Consider the following 27363-nt stretch of genomic DNA (forward strand, 5'->3'; position numbering starts at 1 on the left):
CTACTGGTTTTCTACTTGACTTGATTTAATGGGGTGGTATTGCCCGTACCCGCCGTGGTCTTAGCGTACCGTACGATACGTATGCACGTACGCATGTACCTCTGGACGACGCCCGGTGCAGCGGCTCCCTGACCAAAGGGAGAGCAGGACAAGATAACAGGCGAAGATTTCTATATGATAATAAATTACATTAGTCCCAGGTATCGCCAGCCCGTCCTTTTTTTTTGGCCTCTTCCCTCCTTTCCCTCCGTCTCTCCCAGAACTGACATATTTGTCTCAATCCAACAACACCTGCACTTATCTCGTCTTGTGGTTTTCTTTATTTCTCTTCTGACCGCGTTTCCCACCCCCCCTGCCCTTTCCCGACAATACTTTGGAGGCATACCTTGTCAACCAAGAACGTTTACTAGTACTACCCGGGCTTACCACACCTCCCCCCCTACGCCCCTCCCCCCTCAGCTGATTGCTCCGGTGCTCATCCATACCCACTCCTCCCTCCCTCTCATCCTCCACTACAACAACAAACCACCCCCCCCGTCACGTATCGTCCACTAGTCGAAGGTCCGTGGTGCTTTGCATATTAGCTCCCCCGGTCCTTTTCTTTTTCTATCCAACCCATCCATCTTCTCCTTTTTCGGTGATCACTCCTGCTTCAGCTCGCCTCTTCCTCCTCCCCCAGCTGCGTCCCGGTGACAGGCTTCTCTTCCCAACTGACATTGGAGACCTTCCCTTTCGTCTCCAACTCCCCCATCCCTCCTCTTCCTCGTGTCTAGCATAGTTGTGGTGGGCGGCTTGGTGATTCTGTTCGACGCTTAATTTATCGTTGTTGTGCAACCCCCCTATATCTTCGAGGTACATCCCAGCCTTGTCTCCTTCCTTTCGACGATAGTTACGAGGCATAGCGCCTTGGGCTCAGCTATCTATCTTGTTTTGCTGTTGCTGTGAGTCACGGCTAACTCTCGTCCGCTCTACTATTCTGCAGGTCCTCTTTTTTCTTTCGCTTTTTGTCTTGCCAGCAAGATGTCGACTCTCGCCGTCCCTACTGCGAGTACTTGAGCGTTCTTCTTCAGAGTCCGCCTAATCAGATAGAGTTTTGTCTCATTGGGCGAAGCAATTTCCGTAATGGAGAAGCTGAACACTGAAGATGGACAGCTCTTCATAAAAGTTCGTGCGCCCCTCCACATTAGTTCACCTTGACCACCCTCTCTCTTCCCTAGTCTGCTACGCTTGCTTGCTTGCTAACTCTAACCTGTTCGATCAGAATCTCGCTAGTTTCGTTCGTACACATGAAAAGGCCCTTGCAAACGCGCTGCAACTTAAGCGCCAACCAACCAAGAATGCGCAATCCTCCCATACCCAGTCGGGCTCGTCGAGCTCGGCTTCCTCCACTCTTGCAGCGGCCCTGTCCTTTGGGGCACTGAAATTCACCTCGCAGAATGTGAAACCTGCCAAACTTACCCTCACCCCCCATCACCTGTTCTACCTTTTGTCCCGCTTTGAAGAGCTTTCTATTGCCGTCGGTCCCCTGAATGTTAGGCTGGAGAATATCCACACGGATGGATCGCAGTCCTATGTGTCATTCCTGAATAAGCCTCAGCGATCCAGGGGTGACCGGGACTCTATCCACTCCGTGTCCAGTGTCCGTAGCGTCATGTCTGGTATGAGTTCACTTTGGTCTTCCTTTGGTTTGGGTTCCAAGGACTCGGCTTCCAAATCCGAGAAGGCCAAAGCAGCTCTAGAAGCGGATACCAAATACCTATACTCTGCCTTTACCAAGATCCCCTGCCTGCGTTTAGCCCCTGACCGCCGTGCCCGGTTGATCCGTGGTTACGAAGAATTCCCTTTTGACACCGCCGTTCCATTGCATTCCTTTAAGAATTTGAGCGCGTTAGAGATTATTGATATAGACTATCGCTCGTTCTTCGGCTGGGATAGGCTGTCCGAGCAATTGCGGACGCTAACAGTCAAGAGGGCTAATATCGAGGACCCAGCAGAATTGCTCACGGGGATTGTGCTGGATGACATTGACAAGCGTCGGCGGCGTTCGTCAAAACATCACCACTCACCCATGATGGGATGGAGTGGGAATGCAAACCCCCAGCCCGTGAACAAATCTGAGCTGTCTGGGTCGCTCTCTGCTCCCGGGTCGCCGGTTGCTGATGCACCTTTTGGCTCCAGCGCTAGCCCCCAAGCAGCTTCGATGATCAGAATGGCATCAGAGGGTTCCAAAGCTCGACCACGCACCGGAAGCATCTCCCCCACACGTCCCAACAGCTCGAAACACTCAACTTATCGTCATGGCCGTGGAACCGCCTCCCGGATAAGACGTACTGGCTCAGGTAGTTCCAACTCCAGCGAAACCTCGGGTCACCGCAGCGCAAGCTCGTCAAACCTACTCTCTGGTGTCTTGCCGGCACACAAGTGGCGGTTCTTGCGACACCTTGGCCTGCCTGACAACTCCTTGACCTCTATCACTGCCGCCGGCCTTGCTCCAGTGGCCAATACTCTGCAATCGCTCGATCTATCATCGAATCTTTTCACCGAGGTACCCGACAGTCTCGCGTCTCTGGTTGCCTTGCGAGCCTTGAACCTCTCTCATTGCATGATCGAATCCCTCCACTCCTTGTCGCGCAACCCTCTTCCCGCAATTACCGCACTCAACCTCCGTGGGAACCGTCTCCGTTCTCTCGCGGGAATTGAGAGGCTGCTTTCGTTGGAACGGCTAGACCTCCGAGACAACAACCTTACTGATCCTACTGAGATTGCTAGGCTCACCAATCTCCCTGAGATACGGGAGATTTGGGTTTCTGGCAACCCCTTTGTGAAAACACATCCGAACTACCGTCTTGTGATTTTCAACTTGTTCCGACGCACTCCGGGTTACTCGGAGGACATCATCATCGATGGGTCAGGACCGGGTTTCACCGAGCGAAAGCAACTGGTGGAGCGAGCTGCGGAACCCGAGGCTGCACCGGTCATACGATCCGCGGCGGCAGATCTTTCTACCGTTGTCAGCAAACCCCTACACACGGTCTCTCAGGAGCCTTCGCTGCCTTACGAACACATTGGACAAGTCGGACGAGTAGGCCAAAATGGAATCGATGTTGGATCTACTCGTCGAAAGAAGGGTACACGGCGGAAGATTGCCGATCGCCCAAAAGATAAGCCTTCCGCTGATGTTAATCGTGATTCAGGTGCGGTGGTGCCTTCTATTCCTTCTGTTCAGCCTGTGCAATTACCTGTTGATCCGTTTGTCACGGCAACACCCGACCGTCAATGGAAATCTGATGGTGGACCTCAGGCCAGACCCGCAAGTCCCAAGAACCCGGAAAGGACTGAACATGAATGCGACTCCACTCTTCAGACTGAAGACCAGCTTGGCCTCCAGCGTGCACTCCAGAGTAAAGACTGGGGTGTAGACGGAGAATTCTACCAACGGCAACTAGAGGCTCTCAGGCAAGAACTTGGGAATAGCTGGCTCAGGACGCTCGAGGAACACAGGTGGAAGGATGTGCAGACAGACATCAATGTGACCTGCACTGCAGCTGATTATGCTGATCCAACGAGGATCCCAGTGGACCCCCTGACCAGGGTAAATCCGCAGGTCATTCTGAGCGGTGGCCATGCCCTAAGTTGACTGGATATGAAGATGACAGTCAAATGGGACAAAATGTGAATAAAAAAAAAAAACACAAAGGAAAAAAAAAAAAAAGATGAAAATCAACGAAGAGAAAAAAGGAAAAAGCAAAAGACACGAGGACAAGGAGAGAGATCGAAGGAACAAGGGAGCAAAGAACATCTTGACCTCATCCATGATCGTTCCTAAGTCTGGAATTTCGGTTTACACCTTTCACACCCCCAGAGAAAAGTTCGGTTTGGCTTCGCAAAACGCAGTTCTTCCATGATACCTTCCGGTTTTTGACTATACTCGGCCTCATACACGCAAACATTTTTAACGACATGCTTACGGCAGCTGGTTGCTGAACTGCATCATTCACGGCGTTAGGTGATCTTTCAGAGCTTACGGCGCGGATGCGTGGAACACATGATGGATTCTTCTTCTTTTCTCCTTCGTCTTTCTCCTCCTCCCTCTTCTACTCCTCTCTTGCTTCACCGCGATTATACACCACCTACGGCCCGCATCCGACCGTTTCCGGCTGGTCCATCTGATATGATTACTTTTTGTTATTACTTGTTCTAGACGGCTTGTATTGTATTTTGGGGCAGGAGTGCTGGTGTCCGGGCGTTTTACTGGTGTCTTGATTTACATACGACGTGATGTTGCGCTTTTTCGGTATTGCTCGTTGTGCCTTGACTGTTTCTCGTTTCTGCCGCCTGCACATGTCATACCGCGCATGCGATGATCCTTCAGGATGTATACTCAGTTGCTTCTCTTCTTCTCGATTTCTTTTCTCTCTTCCTTTTTGCGTGCTGCCGTTTTCTACGGATTATTTTCTGGGACCGCCATGGCCCATGATGAGATTCGGACCTAATGCATGAGACACGAAGATGTTGTGACGAGTCAGATCAGATGTTCTCTCTTCCCCGCGGTAGCGCCAATAGTTGAAATGCAATGCGCCATGGGCGCTTTCGGATCAGGTGCGTCACACGTAGTTAGAGTTGAGAAGGCTGGCGGGGGGAGGCAATGAAGGAGACTCGCCCCCTCCACTGGTGTAGAATTCGAGGTAGATGTGCGATAGTAGATAAGTGTTTTGTCAGGTACCTCTCGGGAAATTTTAGATGGAGGGGGCCAAGGGAGTTAGACGTTGAAGCAAAGCATGCAAGCGCTCGTGCGACAAAAAGGGAGGGGGTCATGAGCATACGTAAGTAGGTCCGGAGTATGGATGTACATGATGTATATGTACATCAGGCAGGTAGATCACCGGCAGGCATGTCGAAAATCCACACACGGTTTCAGTGCCGTGGGGATTGTTGTTTGAGGGGGTAGAAGAAGCTGGACTGCCGCAAAGGTGGTGCAATGCGGCATCGATTGGCGATGCTCCCTTGCAGCAGGGGGGGAAAAGTGGGAGTCGAGGTCGGGACAGAGAAGATCTGGGGTTGAGGGTCAGTTAGTCAGTCAGTCAATCAATAGTAGTAAGTTTAGGTATAGACTTTTTGACAAAAGTACGATTGAGGATGAAGCGGAATTGGAGTCAGTCCCCTGAAGAAGGAGGGGTTATGCGAGGAAGGAGAGTTGAAGGAAGAGGAGAGAGTCGAGACATTGACAGACCGTTGGAGGAGTATCTATCTACATGAAGGCTTTACTGCTTTGATGAATGGCGCGCCGCCCGCCGCCCGGGGGATGAGCCAATCACAAGGATCAACAGTGAGGCCGGGGCCCTTCCGTTTTGCCATCCTCAAGAGTTCCTCCTCCCTTTTGCTTTGCTTTGCTTTCTGCTTTGCGCTGCGCTGCGTTTGCTTTGGCTTTGGCTTTGCTTTGCTTTGCTTTGATCTCTTCGTCCCTCTCGCCCAGTCCAAGTTCTGCGGTTCCTCTCGCACGCGTCTCAAACTGGTGAGCTTGTCCTCCTTCGTTACTGCCCATCCTCTTCCCCTTCCCACTTCCCCAGCTATCTCAGTAGTTATCTTGCTTCACATTCTGTCCGTTGTCTGCTCGTGGTTCTCCTCTTTTTCTCGTGGAATTTGGCGAAAATCCTTCAGCCTCGAACGGTTTTCTTAGACACCTTGATAAAACGAGATCGATCGATCCCTTGATTGCCGGCAACCCAAACACAGTCAATCCTCACCCTCTTGCAACTGCTCTCCCTCCCTCTTTCTCCCTCTCCCTCTCTCACTCTCACTCTTCCATCTTTTCTCTTTTACCCCCTTCTACGTGACCTTGATCGGTTCTTTTACACACTCCTCACGCCACACACCAGGTGCAGAAGAAGAAAAAAGGATTCGTTCCCACTTCCCAGCGCTCTCCTCCCACCCCATCTTCGAAAGGAAAAAAAAAAGAGCTCTCCTCCAATCTCGGCTTCGCTTGTTGGCTCTTGTTTTTCTCCCCAACCCACCCCCGTTTCTCCCGCCGCCGGCTGCTATTTTTTGCAACCGCCCCGTCCAGAAGCAGCCTTTGGCCCAGCGATAGATATCCTTTCGACTCTCAAAACCTTGCTAGCCGCATCTCGCCGTTATCAACGCGCTTCGCCCTCATCCTCCCTCCCGTGTGAAAAATCTACAAAGGCAGCTTGCTCATCTTCCCTCGCTGTCTGGCATCGCTGTCGGAATCTTCTCAAGTGTCCCCAAGGCCATTTGGCCTGTTGCCGCTTTTAACTTCCCTTGTCTCTTTTAGATTCTGTTTGGTAAGCCGACTTCCTCTGCTACTTGCCAACTTCTCACCCCTCCTCTCCCCGTCGCCCCGTTTCACCCGCCATCCAAGATCAACCAGCTTGAAGAAAAAAAAATTTCCCGGGCGCATTGGTCACGCGTTTCTTTCTTCGCCTTGTGCTAGACCTCAATCTACAGTCTGCTCTGAACTCTCTGGACTATCTCTAATCCCTTCGTTTTCGCTGCAACAGCTTATAGACGCCGCGTCATCAGTCGTATCGCCTACCGAGCCCTCCGCAAAGCTTCCCTTTTCGCGCCCTTCTTTTTCTCTTCTTCTTCCGTTGACCAACACCTGTGTTAATTGTTTTTTCTTTTCTCTCTTTCTCTTTCTTTTCTTTCTTTTTTTTTTGTTCCTTTTCGGTTCGCACTTTTTTTCGTTTTCCTCTGCGTCGTCTCTCGTTGGAGTCGTTCAATCATGGCCGATCAAGAAGTGGATTTGGACTCGATCATTGATAGATTGTTGGAGGTGAGGGGCAGCCGGCCTGGCAAGCAGGTTCAGCTTCTGGAGTCCGAGATTCGTTATCTTTGCACCAAGGCTCGGGAAATCTTTATCTCACAGCCCATACTGCTGGAATTGGAGGCACCCATCAAGGTAAAACACCCATTCCTCGTTTGTCCCGGCAACAGACCGGGTCGTCGCGTCTATCCTTCACGGGAAAACTAACCCGGCCGCGCTTGTTAGATCTGCGGTGATATCCACGGCCAGTACTACGATCTTCTACGTCTTTTCGAATACGGTGGCTTCCCGCCCGAGGCCAACTACCTCTTCCTGGGTGACTACGTTGACCGTGGCAAGCAGTCGCTTGAGACCATCTGCCTCCTTTTGGCTTACAAGATCAAATACCCTGAGAACTTCTTCGTTCTCCGTGGCAACCACGAGTGCGCGTCTATCAACCGTATCTATGGTTTCTACGATGAGTGCAAGCGGAGGTACAACATTAAGCTGTGGAAGACTTTCACGGACTGCTTCAACTGCCTCCCTATCGCGGCTATCATCGATGAGAAGATCTTCACCATGCACGGAGGTCTGAGTCCTGACTTGAACTCGATGGAACAAATCCGTCGTGTGATGCGCCCCACTGATGTAAGTGCTCTTTCCTATCGTCTTTGTGGGGTCTGTTTCTTCGCCTTTTGTGCAAAGATGAGGACCAGGCCCTTTTCATTTGTTGTCGTAAAGGTCCTGGGAGCGATAAAATGAAAAATTTCTGCCAGGCTCCTTGAAGCCTTGAGCTTCGCCTGCTAACGACGATAGATCCCCGACTGCGGTCTTCTTTGCGACTTGCTCTGGTCCGATCCCGATAAGGACATTACCGGCTGGAGCGAGAACGATCGGGGTGTGTCCTTCACATTCGGTCCGGACGTCGTGTCGCGGTTCCTCCAGAAACATGACATGGACCTGATATGTCGCGCGCACCAAGTCGTCGAGGATGGTTATGAATTTTTCTCCAAGAGACAGCTGGTCACGCTATTCAGTGCTCCCAACTACTGCGGCGAGTTCGACAACGCTGGTGCGATGATGAGCGTCGACGAGAGCCTACTTTGCTCCTTCCAGGTAGGTTCACCAGCCATCATTCTGTACTCTAGTGAAGGGGAGCGTTTTTTTGAAGCTAACTGGTATCTTTCCTCGCATCAGATCTTGAAGCCAGCAGAAAAGAAACAAAAGTACGTTTACGGGGGCATGAGCTCAGGCAGGCCCATCACTCCTCCGCGAAAGCAAAAGAAGAAGTAAGGAATCATACGAGCTTTTCCATGTGCAGCAGGTTCGGGCGGAGATAAGAACGTCATAACTCCCACACAATGACACACTACAACGAGAGACCCAAATCCCCAACGACATTCGATGGCCATACATTAGACGATCGGCAGCAGCAGTACACCCCAGCCGCCCGAGAACCTCACAACACCCGCAGAACGTGTCAATTTCCTCTCCGCGCATACCAGACTCCAGCGACTCTCCCCCAGTCATTGATTTCCCGCTGAATGTGTTTCATTTCTATATGGAAGGTAGTTTCTGCTCCAAGTAGGGGTTGGTGTTTTCTCATTCTTGTTGATCTTCATTCTTCAACTTCCTTTTCTTTTTCCTCTTCTCTTTTTTTTTCTTCCTTCCTATTGTCGAACTTGTGTTGTCCGAATTCATTTGACAGGAAGGGGAAAGCGACGGGCTGCATCTGGTGTTTTCCAAGTGCGTTTTTTATTCAAAATCTTCCTGTGAGTGTAATGCCAACCAAATAAGCAACGACACGCCCGTGTCTTTCGAGCGTCCAAAACCAAGATCCTCCTCCGCGTCCTCTTCCTTCCTTTGTCCCTTCGCCCATCTAGCTACACTGTCTATACCCCTACCCTACCCTACCCAGCAGACACCGATCCGTGAGAAATGCATATTCAGCTAGCTTGTCAATGGAAATGCAATGCAATCGACAAACACCGACAATTCACGAACCCGAACATCCAACCTACTCAGCAAACAACTACCTACCTACCTACCTACTTAACATGGAAATTGGAACACCAGTGTGGAAAACGAAAAGGGGGGAGGAAATAACCCAACCTGGAATGGAAAGGATGTATGGGAAATGAACGGAATGTAATAACGAAATGGGAAAGAGTTGTTTGTGGCCCTCAGTGAATGACGTCTTTTTTTTCGCAGGGGGTACTTTACTACTGTGACATTGTGTGTGTGTTTGTGTGTGTGTTTGTGTGTGTGTTTGTGTGTGTGTTTGTGTGTGTGTATTATTTGTATTGTATCTATCCTATCCTATACTATCTACCTATCTTGTCTTTCATTTTCTATATCGGTTTTTTTCTATTTTTTTTCTATCAGTCGGTCAATTTGGGGTAAGATTCCACCTACTTACTAGTAGTACTTGATTGATTCGACTGTAATGGAGATATGTACAGTATGTATCATGATACTTGATACTGCTTACTTAGTCTGTCTTTGTGTTTACTTACCTCACTCCTTGTATTAGTGGCGTTGTTATTTAATACTCATCATGTTAGGATACTACATCATTTCCAATGGAATACTAGGCTGAGAACAAGAACTAGAGCAAGTTGGCGTGTACAAACAACGGTGTGAGAAGTGATGGGATGATGGATGGGTTATTCATCTCATTTCTGCGTACTCGGTCGTATCTAGAGGATAGTAGCAAGCAAGCTAAGCGGATGAACAGGTGCTGAAAGATGTGTAAGACCAAATTGTTATGAGGAAACGAAGTGGGGGCAGGATCTGTCTTTGTTTTTATCCGCTTTGTTTAATTGTTTGGTGGTCTTGGAAGAGCAAGAGCAGAGTACAAGAAAGGAGGCTGCAACGACATCAAAGGAAAGAAAAAAAACAGCATTCATGATAAAGTATCAAGTGGTGCACATAACTGCCAGCTCGAAACATCAAAAGGGTCAAACTCCGAAAAACGCACACGACATCATAGTATAAATCAATGTAAGAGAAATGAGCATCAGATGGTTGGAACAATCGAGATATATTGTAGGTGGTCATGGGACTATTATGCCTAGCGAGTACCTTCTTCCAGGCAGTTGTGATGACCTGTCTGATTGGACGGAAGAGAGTTCATTTTATTGAACTGCATTGGATTGGATTGGGATATATGGAATTCCTACACCCCCAGGGAGGGTTCGGAGAGGGATGGAAGAATTGCGTTTGAGAAGGGGATCATCGGGGAAAGGAGGATAGGGGAACAAAAATAGAGTAGTCGGGATATATCGCAACAATAAGGTCAACAGCTGGCTGGGCTAGCTGACTTAGACGTATTGAGACAGCCATCTGATACCTTCACCGTATCCTACAGAGCACAGAAAGATTAGCTTCTAATCGATATCGATCTGGATATAGAAGATTCCACTCACCCTGTCTCATGACAACACTGCACATGAACACCTCAATGGGCCGGATTCCCTCAAGAGGAACCTTGCCCTTACCCGTGGTCTGGTACAATCCAAGCTGGTGGCGAAGCTCATCCTCGCTAACAGCATCCGGGTGGTCGATCTTGTTTCCGAGAATCAGGAAGGGGACCTTGGCGAGCTCCTCCATGGCAAGGAGGGCGTCCAGCTCGGCCTTGGACTCGGGGAAACGCTCGTGATCCTTGGCGTCAACGAGGAAGACGATACCGCTAACTTCGGGGAAGTAGTCCTTCCACAGACGACGAGCTATTTAACAAGGGTTGCTACATTTAGTTTTCTTGCTTTGATCTATACCACGAGGCTACAAGGGATGTCACTCACCCTGCTGGTGACCACCCAGGTCAAAGGTCGTGAAGCGGTTGTTGCCAATGGCGAGTTCTTCGGACGCTGTGTTGTAAGGGGGGGCGGTTAGCCTTAGTTCATGATGAACGAATTTCCATCGATCGCTGTCGCATAAGCCCTCGCTGGCATGTTCGTGTGGGTAAGTGATACGTACTCGGGTGAGCAGTGGGCTGAAGAATGGCAACCCGGTCGTTCTATTATCAGACACAAACGTTAGATCATCGTCCTGCTCTCCCGCGGCCCTGTCCCTGCCGTGGTGACGTTCCCTTGCGATCGGAGCTCATCCCAGATGTTATCCGATCCACCATCGTTGTCACCAGAGGAGCTAGGCAAGCCCGCAAAATCAATGGAGTTCACATACCTTCAGCATGTGCAGGAGGGTCGTCTTTCCGGCATTATCGAGACCGAGGAACAGGAGCTTGGCGTGCTTGTTGAGCAGGCCAAGGGAGGCCAGGATATCGTAGACTGTTTCGACAATGATGTATCAGTAAGTTGACACATAAGAGTTTCAGATGATAGAAGGGAGACGATGAAGAATCAATGGGTCCAGGAGAGCGTGGAGGGCAGGTCTGTAGACCACCTGATCGGGGCCAAGTCGGCGGATGGCAAAACAGGAGACTACCTACACCAGTTAATGAGCCACATGGTGGAAATCGACACAGAACCTCAGACTATGGTTTTGTGAATCGGGTAGCAGCACGAGGCAGGTGCAGAATGGGCCAAATGGCGGTGGTGAACGGCTGGGCTGGAGATAAGAGCAGGAGAAGGAGCCAGGTTGCGGTGGCCGACAGTTGACGTTGGACCTTCGCTTGCCCGGACGCTTAGCCGAGCGCTTAAGCCAACTCAGCCGCCGGGAGATCATCCGCCCCGATCGAGTCGCTGGAACAACTGCGGTGAACTACTACATCCTCTCAAAAAAAAAAAAAAAAGCTTTCAAAACTACTGTCTGATTTACGCAAGAAAAGGGAAAACATAATACGTTGGCATAGTCAATGACACAGTCATTTGCTCAGTATCTACAAATGCGATAACGAAAGCAAACGGGGTATACGCGCAGCAAACCGCCTCCATGCAACCCAGGCTAACCGAGCAATGATGCCGACCGAAAGACAATCCGCCGCTCAGCAGCGTGGATATGAACAATGAAGAAAAGAAGGAATAAACAAGCTATGTATAGTAGAAGAGCGAAAAGAAAGGGGAACGGCCGAAAAGAAAGAATCAAAGGTAGCCACCCCTGTAAACGCAGACGGGACCCTCCGTGCGAATAGAAATCCGAGGGACACGTTGTGAGGACAAGAATAGCAACATCGAAGACAAGGGGTGTAGCGAACAACGCTCAATTGGAATTTGTACACCGTGTCGGTCCACTGGTCATGAGAGTGGACGACTGAAAGGGTGATAAGAAAAATTCGAACTATGTACAAGAATTTATCGAATCCCGCACGGAATTAGAGGTCTAAACAGATAGGACGAGCTGGGCGTTCTCTCCAACGCCGTAAGCTCTGCACCTCTCAGCAACTTCGAGGCCAAGCTCCTTCATCCGTTCAGCACCTTTTCCGGGGATCGGTCGCCGTACCATCTGCTCTTTGGCAGCTTTGCGGCAATGTTGACGCCAGAACTTCTCCTTTCGTTTCTGGCGTTTCTTCTCGAGACCCTCAACGATATCAATGGGGCCTCTAGTGTGCACCTCGCGGGTGCGTGATGACTCGCGCTCTGGCGATTCGTAAACGGGGACAATGCCAGACCAGCGGTGAGACTTGTCCAGGCTAGTAAAGAAGGGATTGGGCGTCCGAGGCAAGGACTTGGTACGAGACATCGCGGGGCGTTGTACCAGTTCACTGATATTCAGTCCCCGCAGTGGGACAGTAGGGGCCTCTTCAGCAGATGCCAGGTCATCCTTGGAAGACCGCAGCTTCATCGGTGGCGGCGGGGAGCGAAGGCGCTTTGGCGAGGAACGACCATGACGGCGAGGCGGAGGAGATACCATGCGTCTAGGAGACATACGAGGAGAAGGCTTCTGCGCGGAGTCTCTACCAGTCCGTCCACGAGGTCCTTCATCCATCACAGATTCCTCAAGATCCTCATCCATATCATCGTCCTCATCCTCGGGATCCGAAGTGGGGAAGCTGGGATCGATATCTTGAGGGATGACAATTTGCTTGGAAAGACGGCGCTGCTCAATGCAAGACTTGTAGGCAGCCTCCAAAGGCCGATCTTCGTCGAATGTCCCGCAGACGAAGTCTGTACTGTCGGGAAGGTTAGGTGTGCCAGGACGCAGCTTTGGGATCTTCATGGGCGATCGGCTAGTTGTCTTATCAGTAGAGACAGGTGACCATCTCCTCTGCTGCTGCTGCACATCGTTGGCAGAATCGAAAGAGGTGTTCGAGTCGCGACGACTGAAGGGGTGGCGAGCAATTTCGGCAGTCTGAGGGCTGGTGGCAGCAGTAGTGCTGGTCGGAGCCCAGAAATCATATTCCGAACCATCATCGCTCTCGTCAGACTCTGCAAAGCCGGCTTCATTATCCGATTCATTTCCATCGTCCGAAGAGAAGTCGTGAACGGTCGAATCGTCATCGGAATCCTCTTCGACATCTTCTTCGTCGTCTTCTTCGAGCGCCTCTTCCTCCGCTTCCTCTCCTAGCTTCCTAATAGCATTCTCCTTCTTCATACAATCATTAAGCGTGATCTTCTCCGGGTACTCTCCAGACTTCGTTACCCACTCGTCATCCTCCTCGACGGAGCTGGCGAATTCGTGGAAGCGAGTAGCCTCGGACTCTTCGAACTTACCCAACCCCTTGGTTGGGATACCCCGGCGATCAATCTTCTGTTCCTGGGAAGCCTTGCTCACCGACAAGGGAGCAGCCTTCTCTGGAGAAGCTTTGCGCGCCATGGGAGCAGGTGACCCACGGGGACGCGGCCTGCAGTTGCCGCGAAGTGGCGACCGCTCCCGGCGAGACTCGGGATCCCGTGCCGGGCAAACAAAGGTGAGAACGGTCCTCCGCTTGGGCTCGGCTGGTGTAACGTTGGCGTCATGGATCTTCGTCACCGGTCGCTGTGGTGAAGGGGCTTGTGATTTCTGCTCCTCAGCTTTGCGCCCGCAGGCGAAGCTGATACACCGTTTGCGTCCCAGGTTCGCCTCGACAGCCGACTCACCAACCTCCACAGCCTCCGCCTTTCTCTTGTCACCCATCGAAGACGTGTTGTTGGTCAGACGAGAGGGTAGAGGCGGGCTGGGTGTGTTGGATAGGGAAGGGCTTGTGAGGCCACCGTCGCTGGTCAACTCGGCTGTAGAGATGCCGCTGATGTTGGTATAGGTGTAGGAGCGGTAGAAGGAGTGCTCCTGAGAGGGTGAATGAGGGTCGGCTGGGCTTGGTGGGGGGCTGCTCTTGAGGGCGCGGGTGAGGAGGGACTCCTTCCGATCGGTCATGGCAGCGGAGTGCTTGACGTAAACAACACCGTCGTCCATGTTGTTCATCGAGGTGTTCAGAAAACGATGATCAGGGGGTTCATCAATGTCCTCAGCCATGTCAGCTTCTTGAGGGGCAGACTTGCTGGACTGATGAGGTGAGAGTAGCATCTTCAGTAGGTTATGTATTGAGGCAAATGTTCTTTCACCACCACGCAAGTGCGCCATCCCTTCGAAAATTAGGTCTATTAATAGTGAGAGGGAAGACAGGAACGAGCAGGTGGAAGATGTTGAGGTGCGGTGTTAAGTGGTTAGGTGGAGGGTTGGTGGTAGTATAGAGTGACTCGGACGGAATGGTGGCGGTAAGTAGTATTATGAGGGTATTCAAAACGGATCGTTTGTTAGGGAAGAGAGAAATGAAGAATAATTGCATCAATCAAAAGTAAAATAGAAGATGCACTCTCGTTATCGATCAATAGTACAACTGATCGACCCAGAGGGCGGAAATGAAGGGTGTCCTTAGTAGGACGATGATTGTCATGATATAGAACACATGGTGTAGTAGTAGGAAAGAGGCGTAGTATAATAGTTGAGTAGGTTCAAGAAAAGGAGAAGAGCGTCAGGTATGCTGCCAAGAGATGGACTTACGCCTTCTTCAAAGATTGGCAGCTCAAAGAGCGCCAGAAGAAGAAGACGCGTCGAAAGAGTTTCGCAGGTGCAATGTGTTGGCAGTGCTAGGTGGGATTGAGATGGAGAGAAGGAGGAATGTAGAGATGATCGGAAAATAAAAATGTAATTAAGGGAGGGGGGGGGAAGTGGTTTGCGGAAAGGCGAAAATAAGAATTAAAAATTCAAAATTCAAAAATTATTCATTAAAAGAAAAAATATAAAAAATCGAAAATAAAAAGAGAGAAAAGTCCTCGCCGTGGTATTATTACCATACACTCAGTACTGCGTATGGACGAGGTATCAAGAGCCAAAAGGAGGGCGGGTAAAAAGGCGCAGCTTCAGCGAGTAAATGACGATTCGCAGGGTAAAAGAGGCGGGAGAGCGGCGCCAGGTTTGTGAGCGAGTGACCGGGTTTAGGGTGGTCAGGAGTGGTCGCCACACTCTGGCACGGCAGGGCAAGGCCGAAGGAGGGCAGGGAAAAATGGTGGGTAAAAAAAAAAAAAAGCACCACGCCCATTACCTACGATTACAATTTCGGATCTTCTCTGGGGCTTCTTTTCCTTCCTTCTGCAGCCGGACGAGAGACGCTCGGTCCAACCAACCCCGCCAAGCGCAGACCCACCCTGTCGTTTTCCTCGCCAAATCCATGCATGCTTCGGTTCCTGCGGCTACGTGACGCTGGTCAGTACCAATACCGTGGTAATCTTTGCACGCCGGTCAATACAGACACCCATCAGGCTATTACTAGTAGTAGGCAGTTATTTACCGCCAAGCAAAGACTCATCATGGAGGGAATGGGGCTTAGAGTCATAAAGGATTGGAGAAGAGTCATTCAAAGAAATATCAAGCTGAAGATCATGGATCTCATTGTCTGCTGGAACCTGCGAGATGACTGTTGTTCTTTTGATTTGATTCAGGAGTCACCGGTTTTGTAACGAGCCGGTTTCATCCATGGGGCAAGCCAGCACCGAAGTACAAAAAGCAAAAGACTATGAGGCATTTTGGAGGTTGGCTACCAAGGCGGGCTAACCTCGATCTTACTAACCCGGTCAGTAAGAAATCTTTCCCGACCATACTTACTGTACTCTTAATTAGGAAAAGCTACCAAACAAAAAAAACATCACCCCCCTCAATCTACACTAAGGTCTTGGGAAACTATAGTAGTGGCCGAAGAACGAGAGACCGAAAAGTAAGGGGGTGATCCATTCTTTGTTTTCTAGAACATGCTCAGCGAAAAGGATATTTTATCTGATCGGAATGTTGTACAAATCTCAAGAGTTCGAGACAAGACAGCGAATAACGGAAGGTCCAGAGCATGGAAAGGGCTGGCTGTCAGACAAGGAGGGCGGCTACTCAATGAGAAAAAGTGAACCCCCACGAGGACAAGACAGCGCAGGAGCCAGGGCAAGGCAGGCAGGCATCATAGCGGCACGAGCTGCTACTGTTTGTGTGTGGGAAAATTGCCCTACCGACCATCGGGGCGGGTAATGCCAGGGTAATTACGAGGGCGACCACGGCAAGCAGACCCGACAACTTGACTGTGGGAGGCGCCAAAAACGAACCCCGTCGGAGTCGCGCCGAAGCCGTTTCAGCGGACGCTTTGTTGGGCTAATAACCCTGGAGCTTTGAATGGCCACGCATGAATATTGCATCTCCCATTGAATTAAGCCTAGCATCAAACCCCATCAGCTTACTTATGCGCTGCTTATGCGTGAAAGTGATTTCTTAAGGTACTATGTAACTAGGTTTCTCGGCGTAGCTACCTCTTCCGCATGATTTTCGGTCGGTCGCAGCTCTAGGAAATACGCAACCACCTTACTCCATACTACTACTTACTCCAGACACAGCACACCCAAAGGAGGACTACTTTGGTAATCCCATAAGAAAGCCAAGATAACACCCAAGAAAGAAAACAATCACCATTATAGTCCTGCCAATGTGGTGCTTGGCACCACGCCTCCTTCTCAAAGACTAGACTGAATGACAACAATTCAAGTTCTTCAAGACACTGCCTCCCTCTTCCCCCCTGCTGGCTGGCATTATTGTTTTACAATCCCAATAACAATGCTTGGTAATTCTTGTCATTGCTCACTATTGCATTTGCCGAGACTTTCCCTAGCTGGGCTTAAATCTGGTGGTTCCTGATCCGGAAATCGATGGTCTTGGCCCTGTGACGTAAGGTTTCCCCCTAGTCATGCTGTGTCACGGCAGTCTTGAAGGTTATCTCAGTCCGAAGCAGAGGAGAAACTTGTGCGATGCCAATGATGCGGGCCAGAACGACAACTTGCTTGCTTGCTTGCTACAGACATCACTGGGAACTGCGAACCAACTGTAAGAGAAGTCTCGACGATTCTATCCCAGTTTCTCGGTCCGACTAGACCCCTCCTACATCCTTGCTATGACGAGGTGAAATTGAACTCTTTCGTAGCACCAACTCTACCCCAGAGTACTACATTACAACGGCTACCACATCAACAGAACCAAGAGACAGAAAGAGAAAAGAAGCATTCCCCGACTGTGACCGGGGATCGATCATGACGCTCTCGAGTCCCGGAGAGTTTGCTGAGGTTACAGCGACTGGCAATGGGACAAGCAGGTGGTTTCCATGTCTTCGATCTGCCACGCTCGCCTCTGAAGGTTGGTTCCGATAACCGTACCCAGGAAAGCTGGTACCTAGATCGGTCCAAATGAGAATGATGAGTAGTATATGCCATATGGGAACCTCAAGCCATGCTACCGACCCCCAACTATGTTGTTGACTAGGAGCACCGCCACCTGATTGACAACAGCTGGGAGTGACAGTCGGTCTGGGCGGAAATAGTTGGCTCTTGGCTGTACAACATATTTGGACTCAAGATGATCGGGCCAGTGTTGCCAGAAATAACCAGATTAGATCTGAACTATGCAAATAAGGACTGGAACTAGTAGTCATGGATCATTGTTCAATGGAATCCTCAAACAATAGCACGATCTTGGGATAGTTTGTCGCTGGTTTGACAGCCGAGTTCTTGTCTTTCCCCCGGGTAACTCCACAGTGATCATCCCAGGGATGGTCACCCAGGTAGCAGCCATTTCTGGAGATAGAGTTTCGTCTCATCCAGCCATATGTCTGGTTATCTTTTAGGATCTCAGTCTTAAGGGGGGGGCACTAAGTTTAGCATTAGGCATTCCCGACAAGAAAAGCTCAGCAAACTCGAGCGGGTGGCAGTGAAGGGAAAGGAAGAGAGGGAAAGGAAGAGGAGGGATCTGCCCGGTATCCATACATACCGACCGATGCTCATACATACGCCGTACATACGAGACCTGTGCCAAGACCACCCCCAAATCCGGACTGGGAACGATCAGAATTGCATCTCAGATCCCCTTCCTTCCCGTCTTTCCCAGACTGGAACTGAGTTGTGGATGATGGTCTTCGGAAGAATGGAGAAAGGGAAGAAGAGGGAAAAAAGCAGTACGGTGATGATGACCAGATCCATGCCCGATGGCAAAAGCACTGGGGAGAAGCGGTCAGCGCCAGAACCAGAGAAAACTACACAGTAGAGACCCAAAGTGCATCACTTTTTCTTCTCTAATGACTGACAGCCGGACGGTTCACCGAGCTTAGAACCACGGTAGCGATCTCCAAAAGCGGAGACCATCGAGCGGGCTAATCCCACTCCATCCACCCAACTGCCAACGGGCTCACAGTCTCTCACACAATCAGAAACCTGCGCATCCAGCTAGACTTGCTAAACGCCTCGCGATTCCGCGAAGCCTTGAAGTGCTGGGACAAGCTTCCTGCGATTCAGGGATACCCCCCACTCAGTGCCATGGCTGCCCCGGGAGATGCAGCTTCCCACAATCGCAGCAGCCAATCTGCGCGTCTCGGGAGTGGTTTTTTTTTTTTTTTCTTTTGCTGTTTTGCCCGCTTTTGCCTCGGATCCCAGCAATCAGGATCGATCCAAATCTCAGCCAGTCATGGGAATAAGCAAGAAAAACTGCTGGGGAAGTAACTAAGTATCGGCAATCCTTGGAGTAGTTAGTAGTTAGTACTACTAACTACTTTCACGAACCAACGGGGTCGGCCCATTTACGGAGTACACGATCCTTCGTTACTTCGTGAGTCTTACGACTCTAGTTGCCCTTTTGGGCTTTTCCGGCCCTGGTTCATTCTCTCTAAGTACTCCGTATGCTTGTTATTATTGTTGTTGCTTACGGTGGGTTGAAGGGCCAGTTTCACCCCTGTTACACATTGCATATGCCGCTGTTGGAGAGGGGGGAGGAAATGCGACCTTTAGCGACCCATGCTTGGCTACCACACACAGTGCCCACACACACTCAGTCCCTCTGAAGGATCCTCATCCATGACCGCCAACACGGACTCTCCGCACTTTGGATCGAGAACAAAGATACAAGGTACATGCGACTTAGGTATACTTATGTTCCGAACAACATATGGTATACTATGTGCTACGCGGCCTAGAAGCCAAGATCGAAACAGAGTTTCCGCAATTAAACTCCGACCGACGACGGAAAGGAAACACAGAATAACAAATATAAAACTATATATAATGATTCTTCCAAGTTGCTCGTGAACAGCATCACAAACTTTCGATTCCCATTGAAAGAGTGAAGATCTCGGGCTGAATGGCACGGACTGAAGGCAAGCAAGCAAAGCCCGAAGGGGGAAAAATAATAAAAATAAAAAAGCAAAGGCAAAATCAAATCAGATCTTAGTTAGAACCCAAACACCAAAGGCGACTCGACTCGACTCTTACAGGATGAGAAAGGGAAACAAGAAGTTTGTACAGTAGGCAGGCAGGCAGGCAGGTCGAGTCTGCCACCGCGACGGTCACCGGCCACCCAGAAGAGGAAATGCTATGTGGCATACGAACAACCCGTCCTGGACCCCATCCAGTTCTTCCTTTTCCCCCAGCCCTTTTTCTGGGAAAAAAAACAATGGCTAGCTTGCATATGGGTGATCGAACCACCAGCAGCAGCACCCGGTGGAGATTCTGAACTGTCGTGCGTGCGAGTGGACCGCCATGAGATCGATGATGGAGACAAACAGACCAGAGAGCATGAATGGGATTGTCTCTTGGGTGGGCGGATGCCTTAGGGCCACTTTTTTTTTTGGCGCGGTACTATGGTATAACTGCTACTGCTACTGTGAGAGGTTGACAGGCAAGGCAGATGCCGGGATCAACGCCGGATAAGAATAGCATTAACCTAACCAACACCGACTGAGCTACCCAGGTTTAGGAATAGGATTAATACGTCCGCTTATCGACCTCCGCGCCCAGGATCAAAAGTCCTGCTGCGGTGGTGTCATTGGCCTGCAGCTAAGACGACTAAGAGTTAGAGCCTTGTACCTTAATGGCCGACGTCGGCCTAAGAGCGGTTTGTATGAGGGATTTATTCTCCCTGGGTCGATGCCCTAACGACGCTGACTGGACTGTCGATGGCTTTCTCCTCCTCTTGCCCTCTCCACCAGCACGGGACTCGCACTTGGATTCGCGCCGGCTTCAAGTTGCGATGCACGACGCACCCAATTGAGTAATGTATGCTCCAGAAAAAAAGTCCCAACGACTCGCCAGTCCGGCACGGCAACAAGGTGCCTTTTTTTGCCTGTCTCATGGTCAGCTAGCCGTGCGACAGCCAGCTTCATTCCGCCGAACCGGCATTGCCCTTCTGTACCCCGTATAATCACCGTTGATTAATGGATCGGGGTCTTGGACTCGGCCAATTGGCAAATCATCGTTGACTCTCCTGGCTGTTGAGCTAAACCCACCCCCGGACATCAGACATCCCATCCATGGCTTTTTATGCGGATAAATGCGAGGCTGCCGTCATGACATATGCAAGTGCACCTCCCTCTCCGAGCCCATGACTGAGCGCATGGCACGGTCACTCATGGAAGGATTCAGAACGTTGTCGACGTAAAGCAGTCTTCTCCTCGGTTTAATCCATGTAACCACAATTACCATACCTCTTGTTTACTAGGTATCGGGTACATGGGAAGATAAGATGGTCGCTGATGCAGCAATCTAGTTGCACATGGGGGTACGCCCTTGCTTCGGCCAGAACAAAGAGAACAAAGAACAATTCCGTTGCAAAGGTGGATGAAGATCCAGAAACCAAACACTCCAGGACGGGCCGGCCTGCACGTCGAAATCCTACCGTGAGAGGCAAACGTCTAGAATGTGTCAATGGCAGCATCTAGCACATCTCTTCAAAGGGATGGCAATGCCCTCATCAGTGAGCGCATGATCGACATACATACCACAGTGGGTTGGGGGAGACACAGCGGATCACCCGAAACCTTCAACATCACAGCCATCACAGCCTCTTGAGGGGGGTTCATGATTCGGCCAAGAGGACCGCCAAGATGGCCAAGGCATATACATTTCACCCCATGCAACCATGAAGATGGGAGAATCCCTTCAGTTGAGAGGCGGAGTTGAAAAACCGAGTGGTCCCCGTTTCAACTGCCCCTTGCTCAGTGCTCATCCCTCTCCTCTGGACATTCCACGACAGTTCTTGGCAACGTCCTGTGACCTCGCCCCTGGTACGACGGAGAATTGCCGCCAAGATGCTCACAGCCAAGTCGCGAACGACGTCTGTTGCGGTGGAATGAGCGTCTGGCTAGAACCCCCCCATCACAGTCGGAGCGGTCGGTCCCCGGTCTTTCCCGGAGTCCGGAGCAGCAGCGACCGACCTACTGTCCGCCCTCCCACACATTCCTCCTCCTTGCCTCTCCAGTGCAACTGGTCGCGAGAGGATCCGCGTTGAGTTGGTGACCGGCCAAGGATGCCAAGCGCCATTCCAAATACTTGGGCAAATGACTGCGGCTGTGGGATGGAAGAGAACGGGGGAGGAGGGTCCTGGAGAGTACAGTAGATACTGGCCGGTCTGGAAAAGGAGTATCCCCGGAAGGTGGGAGATCTTCGTCGATCATCTGCTCCTATATTGCAGGACTGGTTCTTGGCGAACGAATACCAAGCATGACCACGTCGAAGTTTGCTCAGGGGGGGGGAAGAGAGAACGACTAGGCTATGTTGCAGCTTGTATCGATCAGACAGGCCCAATTAAGGAGGTCAGAAGAAGACAAGCTGTCCTGGTACTCGGACACGTCTGTCCGCACACCATAGGATGTCCACGGGAGAGCCGAAGCGGAAACCAAGTGAGAGTGTGTCTAAGCCTCATTGCAATCCTAACTGACTCGACGGACCCCTATAGTTGCTTTCCTCCTCCGCTGATCCGGAAGAATAGCAACTCCGGCCAGCAAAGAGCATCTCGCAATTCCCTCCGAGCCGGCGATCGACCGCTCTTTCTCAGGGAACCTCCTGATGGCGGACCGGCTGTTCTGCCAATGACAACCCCACGATTAAAGTTCGTTCAAGCCAGCACAGGTACATATACCGGACTCCAACCAGCAGGTCGGTACCCATGCACTGCAGGGCTTCTGCAGCGAGACTACTGTACGGCGTAAGGGAGGGAAGTCAAAGCCCGTTGGCGATCGATCTGGTCATCGGACAGACAGAGAGGTGTGGAGAGACAGCAAAAAGAGAGTAACTAGGAGGCGTGTGTTGCCGCTTCCAGTAATCTTCTCGAACGTCTGTTCTTTTCCCCGCAGGGCTGCTGCTGTTGTTTAATTACTCACAAGTCACAACTCTCCGGATTCGTCGTTGATCCAGAACAGCATCTGATCATCGGAATCATTATATCATCATATTCATCATCATCATCGAGGATGTCCAGTACTACCTCGGTCATACTGTGTAGAGAGGGGGGGGGAATGCGATCGGCCGCTCAAACTGGCCGATGGCAGATGGTCAACCGACGTCATCTCCTCAGTAACAACACCACTCAAATCGATTGAACCCACTGACAGCAGGCACACATAATTAATATTAGTAAATTAAGGGATAGTATCAACTGTGAACAAATCATTATTTTTAGGTAGCCACCACTGTAAATGACATTAGTTGTTACATTTTGTAAGTAGTAGCTTCTTCTCCGCTCCTCGTCAGCTGCAAGCACCGGTGACATCATACGAGTTCCGCGCAACAAACTCTCTCTCCCTCCATCTTTCCATCTTTCCATCCTTCCGTGTGGGATTATCATTATTATTACGATAGATGGCTGATCTCACCCACGTAAGCAGTAACCTACTCTACTACTAGTCACTACTAACCAAACTTTTGGCTGACTAGATAGGTAGGTACACCCTACGCTGTAACTGAACAGTTAATGTAACATGAGCATAAGCATAAGCATAACATCTTGGATAATTTACTTCCATCATTGAGTTATGATAAGAGTTATTACTTACTATTACTTACTAAAGTAATTCGTGTGTAAGTTACTAACCATTCACTTTCATTTCACTTTTGCTTTACTGCCATAGTATTAGTAGTTATTAGTACTTATCTTCCAGGTGTGACTTCACTTGAATTGCATGGATGATCCCAGATCACTCTTTGCCAAGCAGCAGTTAGAGCAGTAGGGTAAATAGGCAGATGCATACTATACTAGTAGTATCATTTATATTTAGTATAGTAACTATAGTAGTATATTTTTATCATCATAGTACTATGACGATATAGCTGCAGACTTATCGTCATGATTGCTGCTTACTTTACTTTCTATTCTTACTCTCTTCTTACTATTCTGTCATGAATAATTTGATTGATTTTCTAGTATCCTCTTATTTCACTTTACAATGATGCATAATGCATACATAATTCCATAAGCAGACAGGCCTACCAACTACAAACTCACTGACTAGCATCCTTATCAGACGTAAACCTGTTACTATGCCATACCCAATATAATAGAAAAGAAAAGCAAGGGGGTGAGGCTAGAGTAGGGTAGATAGATGAGTGACTTGGTCGGGTACATATATGGCAAAAGCAAAGTAAGTACTACTACTAGTCCAGGTGCAGGAATGATAGGATGAATACGGAGTAGTTACTATCAACCCTAATGAACACCCCCCACCCACACTTTCTTATCCCTAAATGTACATAATTGTGTTGGATAATATCATCTCATATCTAAGTTATTGTTTGCTTTTTTTTTTTCCTCTCTAGTTGTCATGGTGGGTAAGGCTTGCTTGCTGTTGAGGTGAGGCTGGATGGATGCCCATATGTAAGCGATTAGCAGAGATTTTGTTTGGGTACTGAGTAAGTAGTTGGGTGATGATCTGGCTAATGTAGGAGGAAGGGGCGGAGTCTGTTCCGTAGCAATTTACTCTCACTATATGGGGACTGGTGCTGCGTGATTGCTATGATGAATGGTTGTTGGGATACATGAAATAAACAATGTTGCTAAACTAGATGTCCTTCTGGTCTGTAGAGAACGTCTGGATGGTGTAACAATCTCCATCCCCATATGGTGACTTGCGTTCATAGATGACGTTTGTCTTTGTGGCCCTGTGTAGCAACTGCTCAACGACGCTGTTGAGGCCGAGTCTGCCTCCACCATCGCACAATCACCTCCTTCGCCCATAGAATCCGGTTCTGCGTTTGCACAACTGCGGCGCATTGTCTAGCAATATCTCTCGCGATTGCTCGGCGCTCATCATCTCGACGCATAAGGATCCGTCGCCATGCCGTCTGGAGTATTGTCGCGGCTCGCGCGCGCTTTGTAGCAGGCAGAAGCCGCGAACAGAGAAATGCGAGTGCTCCGATTGTAAAGTCGCTGTCGACGATATGAGTCTTCGAAGAGGGTGACACGAGTTTGGCTAAACTATGTTAGTCACTGTGGAGGGAGTAAAGTCATTGGTAAGCTCACCAAATTGTGCACTGCATCCCAGTGCCAGCAGACGCGACTCTAGAGATGCTGTTGTGTTATGACCCACGGGGCGCTCCACAATATACCCCTCGTATTCGTCCACGATACTTTCATATATCTTGCCATCGCTGAAGCTCGTGCTTAGATTGTCGAGAGGTACGCCCTTTAGGAGTGCTAAGGTAGACGCCCATTGCTTGAGCAGGAAGGTTGGTTCGTGGCTCCCATCGTTCCTATGCCAAAATTCGTCTTCAGCGTACCCGTTCCCACCCTGAGAAGCAGCCTTTTGCCTCAATCTTTCAATCTCCTTTCTGACATCCTTCCAGTCCACTAATCCAGCAAGGCCCCATGTGCTGATCAGGTTCCACAACAACGCAATAGTCTTCTCGCGATGTCCGTCAACGATATCTTCGGCGTGCATATCTTTCGCGAGCTTCCTTGTCCCTTGTGCAGAAGCCAGCGCATTCAATGCAATCTGTACATTGAATAGCTTTACTGTGCGACTCCTGCATGGGAGCTTCAGTTGGCCCGAAAGCGGCAAACTTCCGTCCGACAAATTACCAGATGAGGTTGAAGGATAGAGTAACAACTCTACAATCCGTGCGAGCCTCACACCGTCCCGGAGATCCACGGCAAGGTTGTCAACCCGGTAGTCATATTCTTCCAATGGATGCTGCTCATAACTCAGTTCGCAGTCCAAGTGGCTCAGTGCTTTGATGATGTCCCCGCACGATGGCAGCAGGAACCGACCCAGTGCCTGGAGCACTGCAACGGAGGACTTGACGGGCGACGAAGAAAGGAAAAGGCGTCGCGGAGCGGCTGCCCCTTGACACATCCTTGTTTTGTCCAAAAGGATAACCATCATTATGCTTCGAAGAACAGTCCGACGGTATGCCTGCCCAGCTGCACCGCCATTTTCTCCAACACGAGTCTTCTCTTGTTGGTCGATGTCCTGGTTTCGTAACAAGAATGCATCCAGAAATCCTTCCAATCTTCGTTTCATCGTCTTGTCGTTATCTGAGGTATCGCCTCCATGGACCAACTTAGAGGTAGGTATTTTCCTTCCAGTGATGACTTCCACTGCCGCTCGCAATGCTCGCAGGTCGTAGGTCTTGACCCAAATATCCAAGAACTTCCGTTTCAAGCCCAGATCATTGTAAAGACGGCTACTGCGCGTGAGTACGTCATTTGGTATACTCATCGCGCCGTATAGCAACGATGCTTGGAGACGTTTGTGGAGCCGTGCGAAAGATGCTCCTTGATACAAGGTGAGGAGCTCATGCCGAAGCATGGTATGGTTGTCAACCTCCGGCTCCTCGTAAGTGCATTGGAACAATTCGTTGACCAATTGTGTTATTGCCACCTCCTGGTGCGAGAGCCAATTCTCTTCGTACAGTGCTGGGTTTGTGATGTTGTCTAGAATAACCGGACATTCCTTCGCGATAGGTATCAAATTGTTACGCGAAGCAGTCGGCTTGAGCATTATGTTCGCTTTTGACGGTTTCTTGGTTGTAGATAGATTTGAGCTTCGTATAGAACCGTTTCGGTTGTAGTCTGATGCCAAACCGGGCTTGATGATGCTATTGTGTTCGAGTTTGCTCTGTCGTGCTTTAGTGGGTTCCTGGCTGTTTAGTACGTTGCTCCTCTGAAATGTGTTGCTTGTCTTGGTAGATAGAGGCTTGGAGGTAGGCTTTGCAGAAGCTTTTGTAGCACCAGCTTTACTTGCCGCCATCTGGGGAGCTTTGAGATGTTTATCCAAATTCGTCTTGGTTTTCATAGGCTGGTATCCTTTTTTGCCTTCCGCAATAACTGTTCCTGGGGGTACATTCTCCTTTCCGCCATTCTTCCCGGCAATGTCGTGGTGAATGCAAGACTCCTGCATTACTTTAGAGCTTGACCTTAGAGGAGCCCGCTGGGCAGACGATGCGAGAGATCGCTGTGCTTGTCGCTTCCTAGCAATCTGGGACTCCAAGCTGTTGACTTGGGTATCTTCATTGATACACTTCTCGAAATTGTCTGACTTGAGCGGGCTAAAGAGACCCATGAATACGCTTGCCATGGTGCCATCATCGGGGGGAATGTAAACCGTATTACGGCGTACATTCGCCTTCAGGCTTTCATTTGCCTTCTCCTGTCCGTCTGCCCCGTTTATCCGCATCAAAAGCGCATTGTTCTTTTCTGTGTCCGTTCTCTTACTTGTCGTCTTTTGAACCAATCCTTCTTGTCGCGACTGTGTGTCTGGACTTGGACCGAAACTGACTTTAGGACGGAATCTCTGAGCTGGTTGCGCAAGCAAGGACGTCTTGCGGCTCGTGGTTGGTGCTGCTAAGCTCGAATCCCGCTTCAGCTTGTATGCGGGCTGTGTAGGTCTTTCTTCATGGTCGTCGTGAATAGCAAAGGATGAACTTGTCTTGGTTCTTCTTCTAGGCTTAGCTCCAGTAAGAACTGAAGGCTTGATCTCGGTTGTGAACTCGATGTTAGCAGTATCGTCCCAGTTGCCCAGGCTATCTTCCCACATGCTGTCGGACGAGCTTCTGTCGCTACCTCGGCTGAAGATTGAAGTGCTCGTCCTTGAAGGGCAAGGGGTCGTAGCTTCATATAAAAAGCCTGACATGGTGATATAAATGCAAGGACCCTTCTAAAGCTGTCTCAATGTTTGGCAGGTGCCTCTATTCCATGCGGATATCTCGTGGATAATTCCCTGACTCCTGTATGGCGTGTCGGCGATTAGATAGTTGGATGAGAGCTAAGATTCAGTAAACATCGGGCATAGAAGAAATTCATCCAAGTTATATGATGGGTGATCTGTCAAGCTTCGGGGGCGAGATCGAGGCTAAGTCATAGAAAGTTTGGTCGAGGATGGGTCTAAGGTATGGAGACGCGATGTTGACGCTTCGTTGCCCGTGCAACGGAAGGGAGTTGACACCTGA

The 27363-nt window shown here is 50.0% G+C and overlaps 7 protein-coding genes across 7 annotated transcripts; 3 read left to right on the plus strand and 4 right to left on the minus strand.

Annotated features, from left to right (window-relative positions):
• Window positions 1-11: 11 nt before the first annotated feature.
• ASPBRDRAFT_73270 (uncharacterized protein) lies at window positions 12-1058 on the minus strand (the record flags this gene model as incomplete). The annotated part of the gene is made up of 2 exons (XM_067629205.1): window positions 712-1058; window positions 12-170 (listed from the first exon to the last, which is right to left on the minus strand). The coding sequence occupies exons 1-2, from the start codon at window positions 898-900 to the stop codon at window positions 12-14; spliced, it is 348 nt and encodes a 115-aa protein (XP_067482299.1). The 5' UTR covers window positions 901-1058.
• A 64-nt stretch (window positions 1059-1122) lies between these two features.
• ASPBRDRAFT_120250 (leucine-rich repeat domain-containing protein) lies at window positions 1123-3637 on the plus strand (the record flags this gene model as incomplete). The annotated part of the gene is made up of 2 exons (XM_067617336.1): window positions 1123-1164; window positions 1262-3637. 2 exons carry the CDS (start codon window positions 1123-1125, stop codon window positions 3635-3637), a joined length of 2418 nt encoding a protein of 805 aa, XP_067482300.1.
• A 1760-nt stretch (window positions 3638-5397) lies between these two features.
• ASPBRDRAFT_147569 (uncharacterized protein) lies at window positions 5398-6583 on the plus strand (the record flags this gene model as incomplete). The annotated part of the gene is made up of 3 exons (XM_067619273.1): window positions 5398-5512; window positions 5877-6299; window positions 6516-6583. Coding segments are annotated over 2 exons (509 nt in total), but the record flags the coding sequence as incomplete, so codon positions are not given.
• glcA (type 1 serine/threonine-protein phosphatase catalytic subunit GLC7) lies at window positions 6536-8179 on the plus strand. Its single transcript, XM_067625837.1, has 4 exons — window positions 6536-6916; window positions 7007-7408; window positions 7577-7876; window positions 7958-8179. Exons 1-4 carry the CDS (start codon window positions 6740-6742, stop codon window positions 8051-8053), a joined length of 975 nt encoding a protein of 324 aa, XP_067482302.1. The 5' UTR covers window positions 6536-6739; the 3' UTR covers window positions 8054-8179.
• Window positions 8180-10083: 1904 nt separating this feature from the next.
• sar1 (Arf family GTPase SAR1) lies at window positions 10084-11229 on the minus strand (the record flags this gene model as incomplete). Its single annotated transcript, XM_067617357.1, has 6 exons — window positions 10084-10124; window positions 10189-10488; window positions 10564-10629; window positions 10739-10778; window positions 10946-11049; window positions 11211-11229. The coding sequence occupies 6 exons, from the start codon at window positions 11227-11229 to the stop codon at window positions 10084-10086; spliced, it is 570 nt and encodes a 189-aa protein (XP_067482303.1).
• Window positions 11230-12040: 811 nt separating this feature from the next.
• ASPBRDRAFT_53019 (DUF2457 domain-containing protein) lies at window positions 12041-14218 on the minus strand (the record flags this gene model as incomplete). Its single annotated transcript, XM_067626993.1, has 1 exon — window positions 12041-14218. One exon carries the CDS (start codon window positions 14216-14218, stop codon window positions 12041-12043), a length of 2178 nt encoding a protein of 725 aa, XP_067482304.1.
• A 9872-nt stretch (window positions 14219-24090) lies between these two features.
• sha1 (putative calmodulin-binding protein Sha1) lies at window positions 24091-27047 on the minus strand (the record flags this gene model as incomplete). The annotated part of the gene is made up of 2 exons (XM_067620664.1): window positions 24091-24386; window positions 24437-27047. The coding sequence occupies 2 exons, from the start codon at window positions 27045-27047 to the stop codon at window positions 24091-24093; spliced, it is 2907 nt and encodes a 968-aa protein (XP_067482305.1).
• Window positions 27048-27363: the final 316 nt, after the last annotated feature.

The sequence above is a fragment of the Aspergillus brasiliensis genome (genome assembly GCF_001889945.1).
Source record: "Aspergillus brasiliensis CBS 101740 unplaced genomic scaffold ASPBRscaffold_3, whole genome shotgun sequence".
Taxonomy (NCBI): Eukaryota; Fungi; Ascomycota; class Eurotiomycetes; order Eurotiales; family Aspergillaceae; genus Aspergillus; species Aspergillus brasiliensis.